The following is a 15,016-nucleotide window of genomic DNA, read 5'->3' as shown; positions in this document are numbered from 1 at the left end:
TAAAGTTTTAAAATTTTTTTTTCCAATAAAAAAAAAAAAAAAAAAAAAAAAAAAAAAAAAGTGTCCATCTTTGATTACTTTCTGTTTTGAGTTTTCCGCCTCTAAAATATGACGATAAACATTTTCAGTCTGGCCAAAAAATACATGGAGTGGGAAATATTCAAAGGTTACAGTCATATTTATGTAATTGAAATATAATGCAGTGAAGCAGCCATCCATACACTGAACATTAATGTTTATGCTCTTAATTCTAACTAAGCTTAAAACATTGAAGCTGAAAAGTGCATCACCAGCATTGAATGACAAATGGTAAACATTTTTTACTGTATTCCATACTTTAAGTAGCTGCAAAAAAAAAAGGTAAAATGAAAACAATCATCGCAAAAGAGATTTAATTAAACTCAACCTTTCACTTGGGAGGATGGTGTGAAGGGAAGAATGTGCTCCGACTTCTTACAAAGCCAACAATTACCATAATAAAGAACAAACAGAAATGCAGCCACACAGACTTGCTATCACCGTGATTGGAAGAAAGAGAAAGTGTGAACCTACACAATGACATAAAAACTGAAAACAAATTAAACCCAATTCCTCTGTAGAAATCTACATGATTAAACATCAACGAGAAGAAAGAAGATTATAATTACTGAATAATTGACCGTTTTTACTTCGTCATTGCCAGGGGTTTTCCGTCTGTCGGTCATTGAGAATAAACATTTAATCGCTTCTGTTTTTCCGTTATCGTTTGACATTTTGCTATGTTACAGTGATTCAATATCAAAAAGGAGCGATTCCAAAGCCTTTCCTAATTTCAGTTTTGAGATACTCCTGCCGAATGTGACGAAACATAAACAAAGGCTCAGTAACGATACATAATCCATATCGCACTTACAGTAAGCTGTGATGTGAACCTGTAGCATCACAACTACATTTTTTTTTTTAAACAAAACAAAACACAATTTTGTGGGGAAAAAAAAAAAAGGAATTTCAGGTTGTTACAATGATATAAGCCATGCAAAAGTAGTACATGATTTTAAATTACAGAATATAATCAATTTAAAGTTTCTAGAAGTGCAAACATAATTCTATATTTTTTTTTCATGAAAGGAAAAGAAAAAAGATGAAGATTATTTATCCGGCTGCTTGTTAAAAATAAATCCACATTAGACAGAAATTTTATGACTATAAAATGTGTAATGCGTTATTTGCAAATATGAATACAAACATTCAAGCGGTCAGCAAATCCACAGTTTTAAAAGATAAGTTGGCATCAAAAACAAAAAAATCTATAAATCAAAGCTTTAGAAAATAGATATATGACAACATCTGCTAGAATGCTTTAATATTTACTACTTCCATGTAATAAATATATCTGGGAAGGTAAGCCATATGCATAACACAGTTACACACTCCCACCAACGTCTGTCAGAGATTATGCAACATCTTGTTTTCACTTAACAAGACTAAATCTTGTGTGTCAAAAATAAATCTGAAATGTTTTGTTCTTTGGAAACAAGATTTTCTTGTAGCGTTGGTTCCAGCGAGACTTCAGAACAATTACTAACCAATAGGGCACCAGAGCTATCCTGCAGGACCCGCCGTATGACATTCCTAACATGTATTAAAGTCTTGCCCATGTCGTCCCAGTTTTTGTTCATGTCAACTGGCACAACAAACCGTTTCACATTCTTGACTTGGGCGTGGCTGCCATCATTTTCAGCAATGTCATCAAGAGGTTGAAGTGGCTTCTTTTAATTTGATCCCAGTAAGTTCAAACATATTTTGGAGTGGGAAAACAATCGAAACACCAGGGAGGTCCATTTGAAGTAATTTGACATCATCTACTTATTGAATATTGATTGGAAATCTGGTTGTGAAACTTGAATAATATCTACCAACAGGAAGCCATTCTCAGATCATTTGGTTTATCTGGGCTAAATGAGGATCAGAGACATAATCAATGACAATAGGTTGTACAATCTATTGGGGGGAAAAACACACACAAAAAATGTAATATACAAGAGATTTACATATTTATTTCCAAAGGACTATTTAATTCAACAATTAATCTGAATATCTAAAGAAATTAACTGATATACAACAGTTAATAGGTAAGAAATTGCCTCCTTATCGGTATGAAATGGTACTCCATTAGGAGTAATGAATCAAAACATAATAAACACCTCAAACCCATTTATTAATTCAAACATTGGTAAGTTCCCCTGCTGTGCTTTAGTGTACATAAAAAAAGGAAAAATCAGAAAAGACTCAATAAAATTTGTATAAAACCTGGAACAAAAAAAAACAAACAAACATATCCATGTTGTAAATCAAACTGTGATTAAGAGCGTAGCAACAAAGGTAAATGGTGAGGCAAAAGCTGCACCTTGTCCTCAAATACTGTAGTAAACTTGTAAGATTACATCTGAAAACTTCTGAGGGGGAAAAAAATGAGCATGTAAAAGTTTGCATTTGTTAACAATCTCACTTGTATCCAAGAATCTGGAGAACACAGTGAACTACCCACACAACAAAAGGTCTTCACTGGTTTCTGTGTGGATCTAGCTAGAAGTGTTTCTTTCAAGTTTTATAACAGAGGCTCTTGTACTTCCACTTCCTCCTTTTCATATGGTTTCGTTCGGTTATTTATTTTGTGTCAGAGTCGTTGCAACAGAATGGACTCCAGTTTGCTGACTCTACAGAGTCTCACTCCAAAATGTGTACACTTTAGAAATAGTGGCCACGAAATACATCCATCTAATACAAAGTGGAGATGCAAACCAGACAGGTCCCAGTCTATTAAAAGAATGCTAAATATCAAAAATATGTTTGATTTTGTTTAATTTTTACCCACTTCTTCAGCTTGGAAGGTAAAGTTTTGAAATCTGAAATCAGATTTATTCCAGATGAGGTTTACTTTGATGGACAATGCTAACAGTCCAAAACTTGTTCTTTGATTGGATGTTTTAGCTCCAATGTCTCTAATATCTCTTATTTAAACATTTAAAGAATAATTTTTGGAAAATAAAACCCCTAAAAACTTTCAACACACGGTAAGTATGAAGCAAATCATTTGGGAGAAAGAGAAAACAGAACATTGCATACTTTAAACCTGTTAACACAAACTTAAAGGGTCAAGTATAACCAAAAATATATTTTAGTAATTTCCAGAAACATCCTGACTGTCTAATAGATAATGTATATAAAATCCTAAAAGCTCATTGGCTTAAAGAAATGAGGGCCACCAGAGCCTAGATTTATCTTGCAAATGGAAGATGACAAACATTATCAAGTGCCTAAACAACTCCAAAAAGATTGTAACGCGTTTTTCTAGCACTGATGAAAGAATCTGAACTCACTTGGCATGAAGAAGCGGGTCAAAAGGTGGATGCTGTGCGCCGTAAACATGCTGAATACTGAGGAAGTAAAGCAGAGAGAGAGAAAAGGAAATGAATGGACTCATCCGTTCAGGCTAAATATGCTTGCCTCAATCTGTGCAAAAAGATACGTTTTCAATTTATGGAGACGAAAACTACTATAATAATGCATCTTTTCATAATTCAGTCAGTGACTGTAGCAACAGATACAACTTTGAACCTACTTCGGGCAGATTTAAAAGGTGCTAGCCTATGTTAGCATCGCAGCTCTTTGACAGCTGTGAGCAGGAAGATATAAGCGGTACAGAATGCAATAGTGTAACATGAGCAGTGCCACGTCAGTTTAGTCAAAACTGGCCAACTTTGTGCACAACGTTAAGGCCCTCAGTTAAAGTGAAAGCTGCGTGTGAAGCTCCACTAAGAGAAGCTAGCTCTGCTAAGCTAGCCAGCAGAAGGGGGAACACGTCACTTACCTGCCAGGAACCTTGGCTGCGTTTCTTTTCCAGAACTGTTTCTTGTTCCCGTCGCTCGACATTTTCCGCCGACAATCCAATAAGTCTCGAGCTCAGGCTCCCTGACCCTGTCCTCGTCTCAGAAACGCTTAATTTCTCTGTATTTACTCCAGCTCTCCTCCTCCAAAACTCAGAAAGCTGCCATGTTGGTACTACCGCATCGGCGAGTAAGCGCGACGGCGATTGGCTGGAGCGACGCTTTCTTTTGGTTAGCCAATCACAAGTGAGTACGCCTGTTTAATGATTTCAATGGACTGTTGACACGATGTTTACTAAAACTACAGACTGGGTCTCGATTAGGAGACCACCCATAAATATATCTGTGGAGAAAACCAGCATGAGGACCGGTTTGTCCTTAAAAAAATAATCTGCAAATGTTTTATTGTTGCTGAAGAGCTTAGTAGTTAAGAATAGGCTCATTAATCTGAATGTTGTACAAAAAAATTAATTAGGACCCTTAATTAATAACCAGAAACAGTTTTGTGCTTTTTTTGTCACCAACCGAACTAAGTACATCTTTACCGACTTTTCTAACTCCAATTAAAGATAACTGCACTATCAAATACGAATATTTCCTAAAGTTTGTTCAAAGCATAGACGAGAGCAAAAATAACTGATAATTTGTTCTTGCATATAGACATTTATATATGTGTTTGCTGTTTAAGTATAAACAAAGACAATCCTAAGTCATTACTACACGTCAGTTTCCTAACATTGACAATTTGATAGAGGATGGATATGTGGAAAAACAAGAGCACTCACTTTGTCCTACATTACTGTGATGCTTGTGAAAGCTGCCAGTTTGCTTTTGCAGCATTACTTTAATTTTTAAACTAACTTTACTCTTAGGAATATATTATGCCCTGTTTTGATTTATATGTCAAACAGTGCAACAATGGGAAGAAATTTCCAAGAATTGTGTCCCATGAAAACACATCAGCTTCTTGATCCTGGTAAAAAAAAAAAAAAAAAAAAAGTGTGTTCAGTGAAATGTGGAGTTAGAATTTTCTCCTACCACTTCGCATTAAGAACTAAAAATTCAATGTGGCTTTCATCTGGGCAGATCACATTCTTCTGCATGTTTCTGTGTCCTCTTATGGCTGATGGAAAATTCCAGACTTCACTTCTTACTGCTTTTTTTCCCTCAGTGACTGAATTCTTTCTCTTTGCTTGACCTTCAAAGTTGTATTGCCTAATCTGCTTTAAAACTTCTTTAAAACTTTTTTACTTGGCCAGTCCGGTGTGCTTCCAGGACTTAATCACACTTTTTTTTCAATAATGTTCTGTAAACCAGTGAGGCCTTTACAAAACAGCTAAATTTCTACATAGAAAAATAGGACTTCTGAAGGCAGTTTTATTTGGGGTGTCGGAATAAAATGTTTTTCTCACTAACAGAATCTACTTATGAAGGGTTTCGTACACTTTTAGAGCAAATACGTTAACACAAATTGTGCCAAAACCCAACACAATAATGTGTCTATGTAAGAATGATGTACTGTGTAAAATTCAGACACATTTCCTGTTCTAATAAACCAACAAAAGTTAATGTTAAAATTATTTAATACAAAAATGGTGCTTGTTTACAAAATTGTGTTAAATAATTTTAATACATCAACCCCACAGACGAAAAGAAAAAACTAGTTTACACTCAATCTGGTGCAAAGTATGTTTAAGTAACTTTTTTTTTTTTAAAAATTGCACATTGTCTCTGTTAAACTAATACAACAAAAGAAGAAAAAACAGTGGTGGACGCTATAATTGACTGTTTTTCCTGTGGAAAGTTTCAGAAATGCAGACATCTAAGAAGTAATCTGATTGGTCAATGGTCTAGCATATAATTTGTGCCCTGACCTCGAAATAAGAGAACACAAAAAGAAAACTAAACCAGATGTATACTTGATAACATAGAAAATTAGTTGTAAAACAACACATTCTTTTAAGAGAGTAGTTGTAACGAGACAAAATAGAAATTATTTGCAAGGCAACTTTATATTCATGTCATTAGAAGTGATCATAATAGAAAGCGGACCGCTTTTTTTTGTTCTTTTTTTTTTGTCACGGCGTAGTGAGTCATCTCTCCGCAACGATCTTTGTTGACGTCTGTCTGATAATAGGCTACTTCGCAACCCGGAGTCGCCAAAAAACACAGACGCTGGACGCTCTTCGTTACGCAGGTCGTAACAAAGTTGGAATGATTGTGTTTTTTATTTTGTTACTGCGACAACTAAAGACACCATGGAGAACCAAGACAAAATAATTTGCTCGGAGCTTTTTCAGAAGCAGAGAAAGGTAGAAGTTGTTCTCTATCCGGCTGTTCTTGCATGGAAGGAAATTGAGAAAAGCAGTAAGCGGAGCTCTGGGACTTCTGAATCAGGTAAGGCAAACACAAGGACATGACTGGAGAAACAGCATTATGTCAACTTGTATTTGTTCTGTGAAATTCAACTACAGCTTTTTGTCTTTCTAAATGGCAAACTGCTATTTGCAAAGCTGCATTTCCTCCACTTGGTTGACCTTCATTACATGTAACTAATGTTCCTCAGAAACAAAAGTCGTTTTTGCTTCCTATCTGGTTCACACACATGTAGAGTGAGAAAGAGTCGGGTCATATAACTGTTGTAACAAGGGCTTGTTATAACTGTCAAGACAGGCCACAGGTCTTTACAAGAAACTAGGGCTCTGTCATTCATTAACTCATTCATAAACTGTTAAGTGTGATTTTAAACTCCTCCAGTGAGGGCTTAAAAAAGAAGCTCCAATATGTTATCATTATTAAGTGTATTAAAAAAATATCATATATATATATATTTATTTATTTATTTATTTATTTATTTATTTTTTAAGTAGATAATATAAAGATTTCTCATGCACGTTCCAAAATCAGGTTCCAGATACTATTTTGGACCACAAGTGACACAATTCAAATCTTAAGCTGTTAGTTAAATATTTGTGATAATGTGATAAATTAAATCAGAAAAGCTTAGATTTGAAAAGTATTTTATTTCAGGAAATAAAATAGCATTGCAGTAATAAAGCCTGCATAATAATTGCATATTTTTTCTTGTTTCCAGTGTTGTTTTGGACATCTGTCTTTAGTCAGTGAACTCCGTGCCATCACCCTAATCTTTAGCTCTCCCTACAGATTCACATCCAATTCAAGAGTTAGTATTACTTTCCAGTCAGAAGAAACATGCTGGTAAAACTCAAAGTTTACCTTAAATGTAATATTACCAGTGGTATAAATAGTTTTGGGACTAACTGTACAGCACAGGAATAAACAATGGCTAAATAATTTACTAAATCCATGATTAAATATGTGTTGATCCATATCTTGAATTTTTTAACCGTCATCCTTACTCATCAAAGTCAGTAGGTAGGGCTAACAGCGCTAGCCACAAGGTGATTGCTGCTCAGGATGTTCAATCAGATGTTTGTTACTATTTTTGATAGGTCAGGGTACCTGTATTGGTAATTTAATGATTAATTTAAGTGTAGGAAATGTGAAATAACAATAATAATATAATAATAAAAAGTTACTACAAAACTACTTTGAGGAATAGAAATCTACAACATACGCTTTGTGTTTATTTGCGCTGATGAAATCACCAGAGGGAAAGTAATCCAGCCTATCAAATTTGAAGAAATTTGATTCAGAGCATGTGAACAACAAGTTTAAAATGTCAAAATAACTAATCAGCTGCTGAGTGCCTTTTGTGATGTCATCAAAGCTTTGTTTCTGAGGGGGTACATTTTTATTTTCAGTAACATTTTTCATCTGAATGAAAAAAAAAAAATAATAATCCAACCATGAAAAAAAAAGGCTGGAAACTTTAAACTTGAATATGTACAAAAATACGAGTTTTGGTAGATTTTTGTTTTTAGCACATTTTTTGGGCAAATAACAAAACAGTTTTAACAGCCAGCTGCTGTTTCCCACTCTGCGCTAAACTCAGCATGCACAGGTTTAATGGTCTGATCCTTTAGTGTCTCTTTACTTTTAATGGGGATGGGAAACAGCCCCCCAAATGTTTCTGTCATTCCTATCAGGCAACTTCCACTTCATCGGGTCTTCCTATATCCCCCCGAAGCTAATGTTTGTTCACCTAAATGGCTTCCTCGCTTGGCAATTACTGTAGCATATCGAGTGGAGTGATTACAGCTGCCGCCGTACGCTTTGGTTCGAACCCAGCCCTTGACCTTCCACAAAGTGGTATCAAGTGCCCTATAATAACCTGCCATAAAGACTTCCATTTATTGAGTCAGCATTAGACGTGACTTCATCAAATCCTGCCAGTGATTGCAGGGACAAGAGCAGGTCAGTTTACACCAGATTTAGGGATCGAACACGGATGCTTCTCGGCCAATTAAAAAGTTTAAACGCCACTGATAAAAAAATAATAATAAACATTCTCGTCTTTGCTCAAAGTCAAATAGCAAAAGGATTCTTGCATTTGATAGAATTTTTTTTTTTTTTCCATCGATTAGCTTTATATAGAATGAGAACGTGGCAACAGGTGGATTTGTTTTTTCATCCTGAACTCTTTGCACTTAGCCAAACAGGAGCGGCTCAGTTTTCACTCGCAGCAGCTTTGCATATATTAATGAGCTTCACAAACTTTCCAGTCTTCTTCTTCCTGCAGGGCTTTTTCTGTGTTTACACTGGGAAAGAGTAGTAAACATTCACTGCTGTCCTCTGCACAGTAATTCTAAAGGGGATCTTCATAGCATTTAAAAAATATATATATAAAACATATATGTAATCCATTAAAAAAATTGACTGATCTATTATAAACACTGAATGGAATGCATACACACACACACACACACACATATATATCTGAAAAGTGTGGTGTGCATTTTGTTCAGCTCCCTTCTACTTTGATACCCTTAAACAAAATCCACAAAGCTCGTCTCCATGGCGCCACCAGGATGCTGCCACCATACTGGCCTAAATAGGATCCAACAAAAAAGTTGCTGTATAAAGTATTGACTCAGAGAGGGAACCCTGAGGCTAGCTAATTTGAAGGCATTTCATTTTACTGGATTTATGATTTATTTAAGGGGTTGAAATAAAAAATGACATGTATGTTTTAGTTTCTAAAAAAAAAAAAAACTAAATCATGTATTATTTTTACTTCTCTTCAAAGATGTTAAAAGATAAAATTGCAATAAAACACATTGAAATTTAGGTTTGCAATGCAAAGCACTCCGACTTAGTCCAGCTAAAAAATGTTCAAATTATTATTCAATTGTTGTAGCTTTTCACATAGACTAAACTAGTACAATAAAAAGGATAGTTTGGTGTAGATTTAATTTGAGAAACTGTTACCTTTGCATGTTGCCTTGATGCTCTGCTAACTGAATAATATTCTCTACGTTTCATGTATCAGTTTGTGTAAGATGCTCTCTTTCATCCCCACTCCATCCTTATCTCAGCCTATCCTCCTTTCTCATGCTCTTAAAAATGATGTAATCAAACTGCAACCAAAATCCAATAAGCCAAGTTTCCTGATTTAAACGCACGCTTTGGTCCAATTACAAAAACACATTTTACAATCAATAGTTTGCATCAGACAAACAAACGTTGCCTCATAACTTATCTGCTGCTGTTGAAACAGAACCAATGACCCGTTCGAAATGGTCTGCTGTGAAATTACTTTCCAGTGACGGTGTTTCACAAACGCTGCTTCTTCCCGTTCTCTGACTGCACTTGTTTATGATTACAGCAGTGGTGTCAAGTCACTCGGCAGGTGAGCAGGAATAACTGGATGGTGTTGCTTTCTTTTCAAACCTGAGCTCGCCGATCAAGTAAGCAACACCATCACGCCCCGATTGGCGCGCTGCTACGCAGAATCAAGAGACAGCCGCTTTAGTCTCACTTGCACCTCCTTTTCTTGGAAGCAAAAGTTTCTATTATCCACAACACAGCCAGGTTGAGTCTTAAAATGAAGAAGGGCTACACAGAGAGCCAAACATAACCTACATGGGTTTTTGTGAATCATTTCTTAGGGTGTTTATTTTTATTTTTTTTGCCTTTCTTCTACGCATTTGTGTTTCGATCCTGTGGTATTTAGAAAAAGAAACTGCAGGATTTCTAAATGTAACCGTACGGTCTGGACTACTTCTCAGGAACAAGTAATGTTCACTACTAGTCTCTAGATCCCACTTTTTTTTCTTTTTTATAACTTGCCCTCCAAGAAATTGTGTGCAAAACCATTGTGACAGCTCCAGTTTAAAACGTATAAATTTTATTTGTGTATACTGACAGTAAAGTTTACACAAATAGCCAACATCTTACCATTTCCAGGTTTATTATTAACACTTATTTAGCTTGTACTGTTTCATTCAAATTCCAAGAAACAAATATGCACCACGTCATATTTGTACCTCAGTGCAAAAGTGAGTTCCTAGAAATTCTGGTCTTCCTTTTAAAGTACATTACAGGAATTGGTTATGAGTCCAATGTAACAAGTTTCGTCTCTTGATGTCACATTTGGCAGCTCCTTTTCTTGGAAGCAAAGGCTTCTATTAAGGATATGAATTCTACTAAAAATAATGTTGGAAAAAACACTGGAAACTTATTAAAAAAAGTCAACAAATGACAAGTTAAGGTGATCTCTAACAAGTCATCAATACACACCCTGCCGGATTGCTAAGGCACCGCGATAATCGTATCGCCAATCCACATTTTGAAGAAGAATTTGGAATATACCGATACGCTCCAACTTGTTCTAACTGGAACTTTCCACAAAGTGAACTTGAAGTTTCATTGAACCGCTAGTGACTGTTCTCCTGCTATACCTTCCTCCTTGGTTGTCCTTTCTTCTCCATCTGTTTGCCAAAGCGTTGGCTCAACAAACACCGCTGTGCCTGGGAGAAATCCGCATGTCTTGTTTGACAGCTCACTGTCATGTGTACCCAGGCAGATCTGTGCTTTGTAATCTAAAGCTGGTGCTCAATGCACAGGCCTGTCTGTGTGCTGAGAGATGGCTGCAGAGAGGAGGAGAGCGCGAAAGATGCAGGGAAATAAACAGTGCCAGGAAATGACAGCTGGGTATGGGGTAAATTGTGACGGTGTATGCCGCAACACTGGCAGCATTAAGGGATTTCCAGTTGCATTGATTGCAATTATTTACCTAAGGGGTTTGACCTCTGAAGCTAATTAAATCGACGCAATCATGTGTCTGTGGTTTGTTGTGTAGTTCTGAAACTTCAATCCGGCTCAGGGAAAGGTTTTTTTTTCTTCTAACAAAAAGAAAAAGAGAAAAAGGAGAGCGTTTTTCCGAACTACATAAGCAGGTTTATCAATTTCGCACCCTCGGTTAAATCTCATCTCGTCCATCGCACTCGTGTTACGTGTCATTTGGAGTGCAAGATGCAAAAGTGGTGCAGGAGTGACATCAGCCTATGCAAACACCTACAAAAGCAAGTGAGCATTTCCTTAAGCTTGCAGTAGCTTGTCCTCTCACACATTGTCACTGCAAAACCACAGTAACAATAAAGGGATTACAAACTGATCCACTGTGTACTGGGAGGGGTGGCGAGAACAAGAGCAGAATGTGAATACGATGACAGCTTGTTGTTGTGAGAACGTGAGGCCTGGGGAGCCCGTTGTCAGAAATATCATTATCATATGCATAAATATAAACATAAAATCACTTGTGCAAACATGGAAATCCTGCAGGTATGGTGTTCTTATCAAAATCAGTGTTGCTGATCTAAGTCTTTGATTTGTACCTCATTGTTGTTTTTTTCTGGGCTGATGAGACAACGTCTCTTGTTGGGCTTTTTAAACCCCCAGGTGTATGACAAGCAATTCAGATCTTATGTGAATGTGAAGCAATGTCGTGGAATCTTGTCAGGTAGGATAGCACCTTGTTTTTGGGAAAGCAGGATGAGCTGGATAATAAGCAGAATGCTGGCACTCTTGCAGTCAGAAGTGCTTGTTAGAGGTACAATGCAGTCTCTGATCCCACAGGTTCTCATCAGGTTAGTCCTGACTGAAACTAGTGCTGTTATATTTATCAAATCAGGGGAAATAAAATCCCTCATCACACAGTTGTTAGGTTAAACTAATGCACGGCATCCTCAAACAAACAAATGCTATTTCCCATTGGTAATTCTCAGCACAGGAACAATTACTCTTCAGAGAAACCTCAAGGATATTTTCCAAAAATTGCAATGGAAAGTGCTTCATGGTTTGTTGTTCATTTAGGCACCAAAGCCACAGAACAGTCTAAAATGGCTGCAGATCTTTCAGCAGGATACTGCATCGTGCTACATAGCAGAAATAATTCAGGACTCCTTTGACGTGCACGAGTTTGTAGGTGATGAATTATTGGATCAGGCATTTTTAGGGGACAAGTTAAAGATCTTACAGAAATCACAGCATACCTTCAAGAATCTCACAAAGTCTCTGCCTAAACGGGTCATATATGTTTTCACCGTTAAACAATAACCTACAGGCTACTAGAATTATTCAGTAGTCGTAATGTCATAATTAAGGGAGATTATTTGAAGATGTATGTAACATTTGGGAGAGGAGAAGCATCTGTCATGATGCATCGCTATGTCCAAGAAGCAGGACTGATTTGTCTAAAAAGCCACTGTCTTCTTGATCAGCAATTTATGTCCTACAGAATGCATTCAGTCACCATGGTAACTAATTGTTGTTAAGGTTGATGGGGTGGCAGTCGTTTCCACCACTTCCATTGCTGCTTCCACTTAGTCAAATAGTCTCCATAGTGTCAAGATAAAGATTCTCAGCATATCCAGTCCTTTGGTTAGCTAACGAAATAGCTATATTCACAAATATGGAGCCTACATAGAGCAGTCAGTCTCATCAGCTAAACTACTGTCACAGCACTTGGCAACGCATCTCATCCACCTTAGCAAGCCTAAAAGCAGTGCTGCACTCTGTACTAAATGAGTTTAATTGTGGTAAACTTTGAGATAAAATGTTTGTTTACCACTCCCAACGGTCTTGTCAATCTTGGTCTTTGGGTGATCCTCGCTTGAAGCCGACATATACCTCATTTGTTTTGCGTATGGTTGTTCTCAACAATTATTTTCACCATCGATTAATGTACTCATTATGTTCTTGCTTGAACGTTTCATCTATAAAATGTCAGAGAAGTGTTAATTGTCTTGGGTAACTCAATACAAATGTCCTGTTTTGTCTAGAAAACAGTCCTGCACTACAAACGTGGTTCAATGTATGATGAATTCAGCTTGTGGAATGTTGAATATTTCTGGCATATTGATTGACTAAACTGGTGCAATACTTCACTGCTTGTACACATTTATTAATTCTTCACTAAGCAAAACGACTTTTCCAAATTGAACGACATTTTACGTTTACAAGGAGAAGAGATCAGTTAAAATGTAGGAGGTACAGACTTTGACAGACAACTGAAATAGTTCCTAAATGAATAGTTTCAACACCCACTGGCACTTTCTTGTGGACTATTTGAAATGTCACAGGAGAAATAAGAGGGTTTCAGTGTGCATAGTCATGCTACTATTGCAGCTTCAGAGAATTTAGGTCAACCTTAATAGGTGCATTATGCAGTGATGGATTCCCATGCCGCTCTACGCTAAGAGCAACAACTTAGTCCTAAGTTTCTGTTTCTGAACAATAGCCCTCCTCCTGAGCCAAGAACCTGAATTAGAGGACAGATAGTATTTCTACTCAAAGCGCACAAATCTAGGTGACCTCCTAAGCTTTATTACAGTCACACAAAGCTCAGCACTCCATTATTCGAGGAAATAATTATTGCCTGTAGGCCAGTGTCTGAAAGTTGAATTCACCATTTTTTGTTGCAGAAAGGCCTGGTAACCAAAAATTGAACGCTTTATTCTTCTAGTAATGATACACGTATATTTAAAAATGAGCCCCACTAATTTAGGCTTTCTGTGGCAAACGTCCACGCCTACTGCCCTATTATTATGTGAAGAGATATCCATTTGGAGTGCTACAAAATGAACTGTATTCGGTATTGTGGATGTAGTTTTAAGAATTCTGGATGAAAGTTTGAAGGAGTTTATTGAATAGTTTTCAAAGAACATCATTTCCTATAAAATCTGATTACGGGATCTGTGTCAGAAACCTGTGATGAAAGCTAATCCCACACACATGTAATCCATCTCATGTGCTTCCTGTGCACAGTGCTGGATGGAGAAACTAAATGATCCATGACTAAAGATTGTTATATTCACTCCCAACCAACAACAACTCCCACCATGACAGACAGAAATTGCTTACCTGTCTTCATTTTAGATCATTGTCCGAGTTTGACCTAATATCGGATGCCGTTAAAACGGCAGAACACCCAGCGTGAAACGTGACACATTTCTCTTATCTGGGAAGCAAAACAGACACAAAAATGCAAATCTGACTGTTTTCTTGTTGGATAGTTCCCAGAGGTACACTTTAAAGTGGAGCAGCCAATAGGTGCAGTTCATGAAGCTTCATTTAAAACTGAATCATGGGCAGAATATTTGGGTACTCAGTAAATCTTGACTTCTGCTGGCAATCGGTTGCACAACACTTTATTTTGGGCTATCGGAGTACATGAATCACATTCTTCAGACTTTATTAGTAAAAAAAGAAAAACTAAATATCATCTACTTTACATTTAATTATGCACTACTTGGTGTTGAACTATAATGAAACATAGCAAAATTAAAATTTAAGCTTGAAACATTAATATATTTTGGATCTCTGCATTCAACCTCAGTAGAAGTCTTTGGACTAAGAATGGTGCAGATTTGCAGCTGAAATCTGTTTTTCTCTATCAATTGAGAATATTTATCTGGATTTCCCAACATTATCCTTTCAGATTTCAGAAGGAAAACTCAACTGTATTTGACTGATTTGGACCAGAGCTTCATATACATGATGGAAAGATCTATTTTTTTCATCTCAATTGAAACTTAATATCAAAACAAACAGTTTTCTATTTTCTCAGAATCCTTGCTAGTTGCAAACCAAAAATATTGGAGGTAGATGTCTTATATAAACTATGCCAGTTCTCCCTGTGAGAAATATCTTGTGTCATTGGACAGTTGAAGCAACAAAACCACAATGTTTGCTATTTTCCCCCACATCTTGAACATGCTCTAGAC

General features: G+C 36.6%; 2 protein-coding genes across 3 annotated transcripts in view; one reads left to right on the top strand and one right to left on the bottom strand.

The window, feature by feature from the left end:
• tbc1d22a (TBC1 domain family, member 22a) overlaps positions 1 to 4,280 on the bottom strand; it is a 136,858-nt gene extending 132,578 nt beyond the window's left edge. Inside the window, exons 1-2 of one of the 2 annotated variants that reach the window (XM_015049043.1) lie at positions 3,851 to 4,280; positions 3,360 to 3,416 (exon numbers count right to left, since the gene is read on the bottom strand). In XM_015049043.1, coding sequence (XP_014904529.1) covers positions 3,360 to 3,416; positions 3,851 to 3,912 — 119 coding nt within the window. In that variant the 5' untranslated portion in view covers positions 3,913 to 4,280. The remainder of the gene's footprint in view (positions 1 to 3,359; positions 3,417 to 3,850) is intronic. The other variant, XM_015049042.1, reaches the window with a different exon arrangement.
• A 1,716-nt stretch (positions 4,281 to 5,996) lies between these two features.
• The window catches only part of cerk (ceramide kinase), a 46,478-nt gene continuing 37,458 nt past the window's right edge, over positions 5,997 to 15,016 (top strand). Inside the window, exon 1 of the mRNA XM_015049044.1 lies at positions 5,997 to 6,263. Within this exon, the coding sequence (XP_014904530.1) occupies positions 6,125 to 6,263 (139 nt within the window). The 5' untranslated portion in view covers positions 5,997 to 6,124. The remainder of the gene's footprint in view (positions 6,264 to 15,016) is intronic.

This window comes from Poecilia latipinna, unplaced genomic scaffold, assembly GCF_001443285.1.
Source record: "Poecilia latipinna isolate Pla-1442-1.1 unplaced genomic scaffold, P_latipinna-1.0 Scaffold921, whole genome shotgun sequence".
In the NCBI taxonomy this organism is placed as follows: Eukaryota; Metazoa; Chordata; class Actinopteri; order Cyprinodontiformes; family Poeciliidae; genus Poecilia; species Poecilia latipinna.
This window is presented reverse-complemented; position numbering and strand designations above follow the sequence as displayed.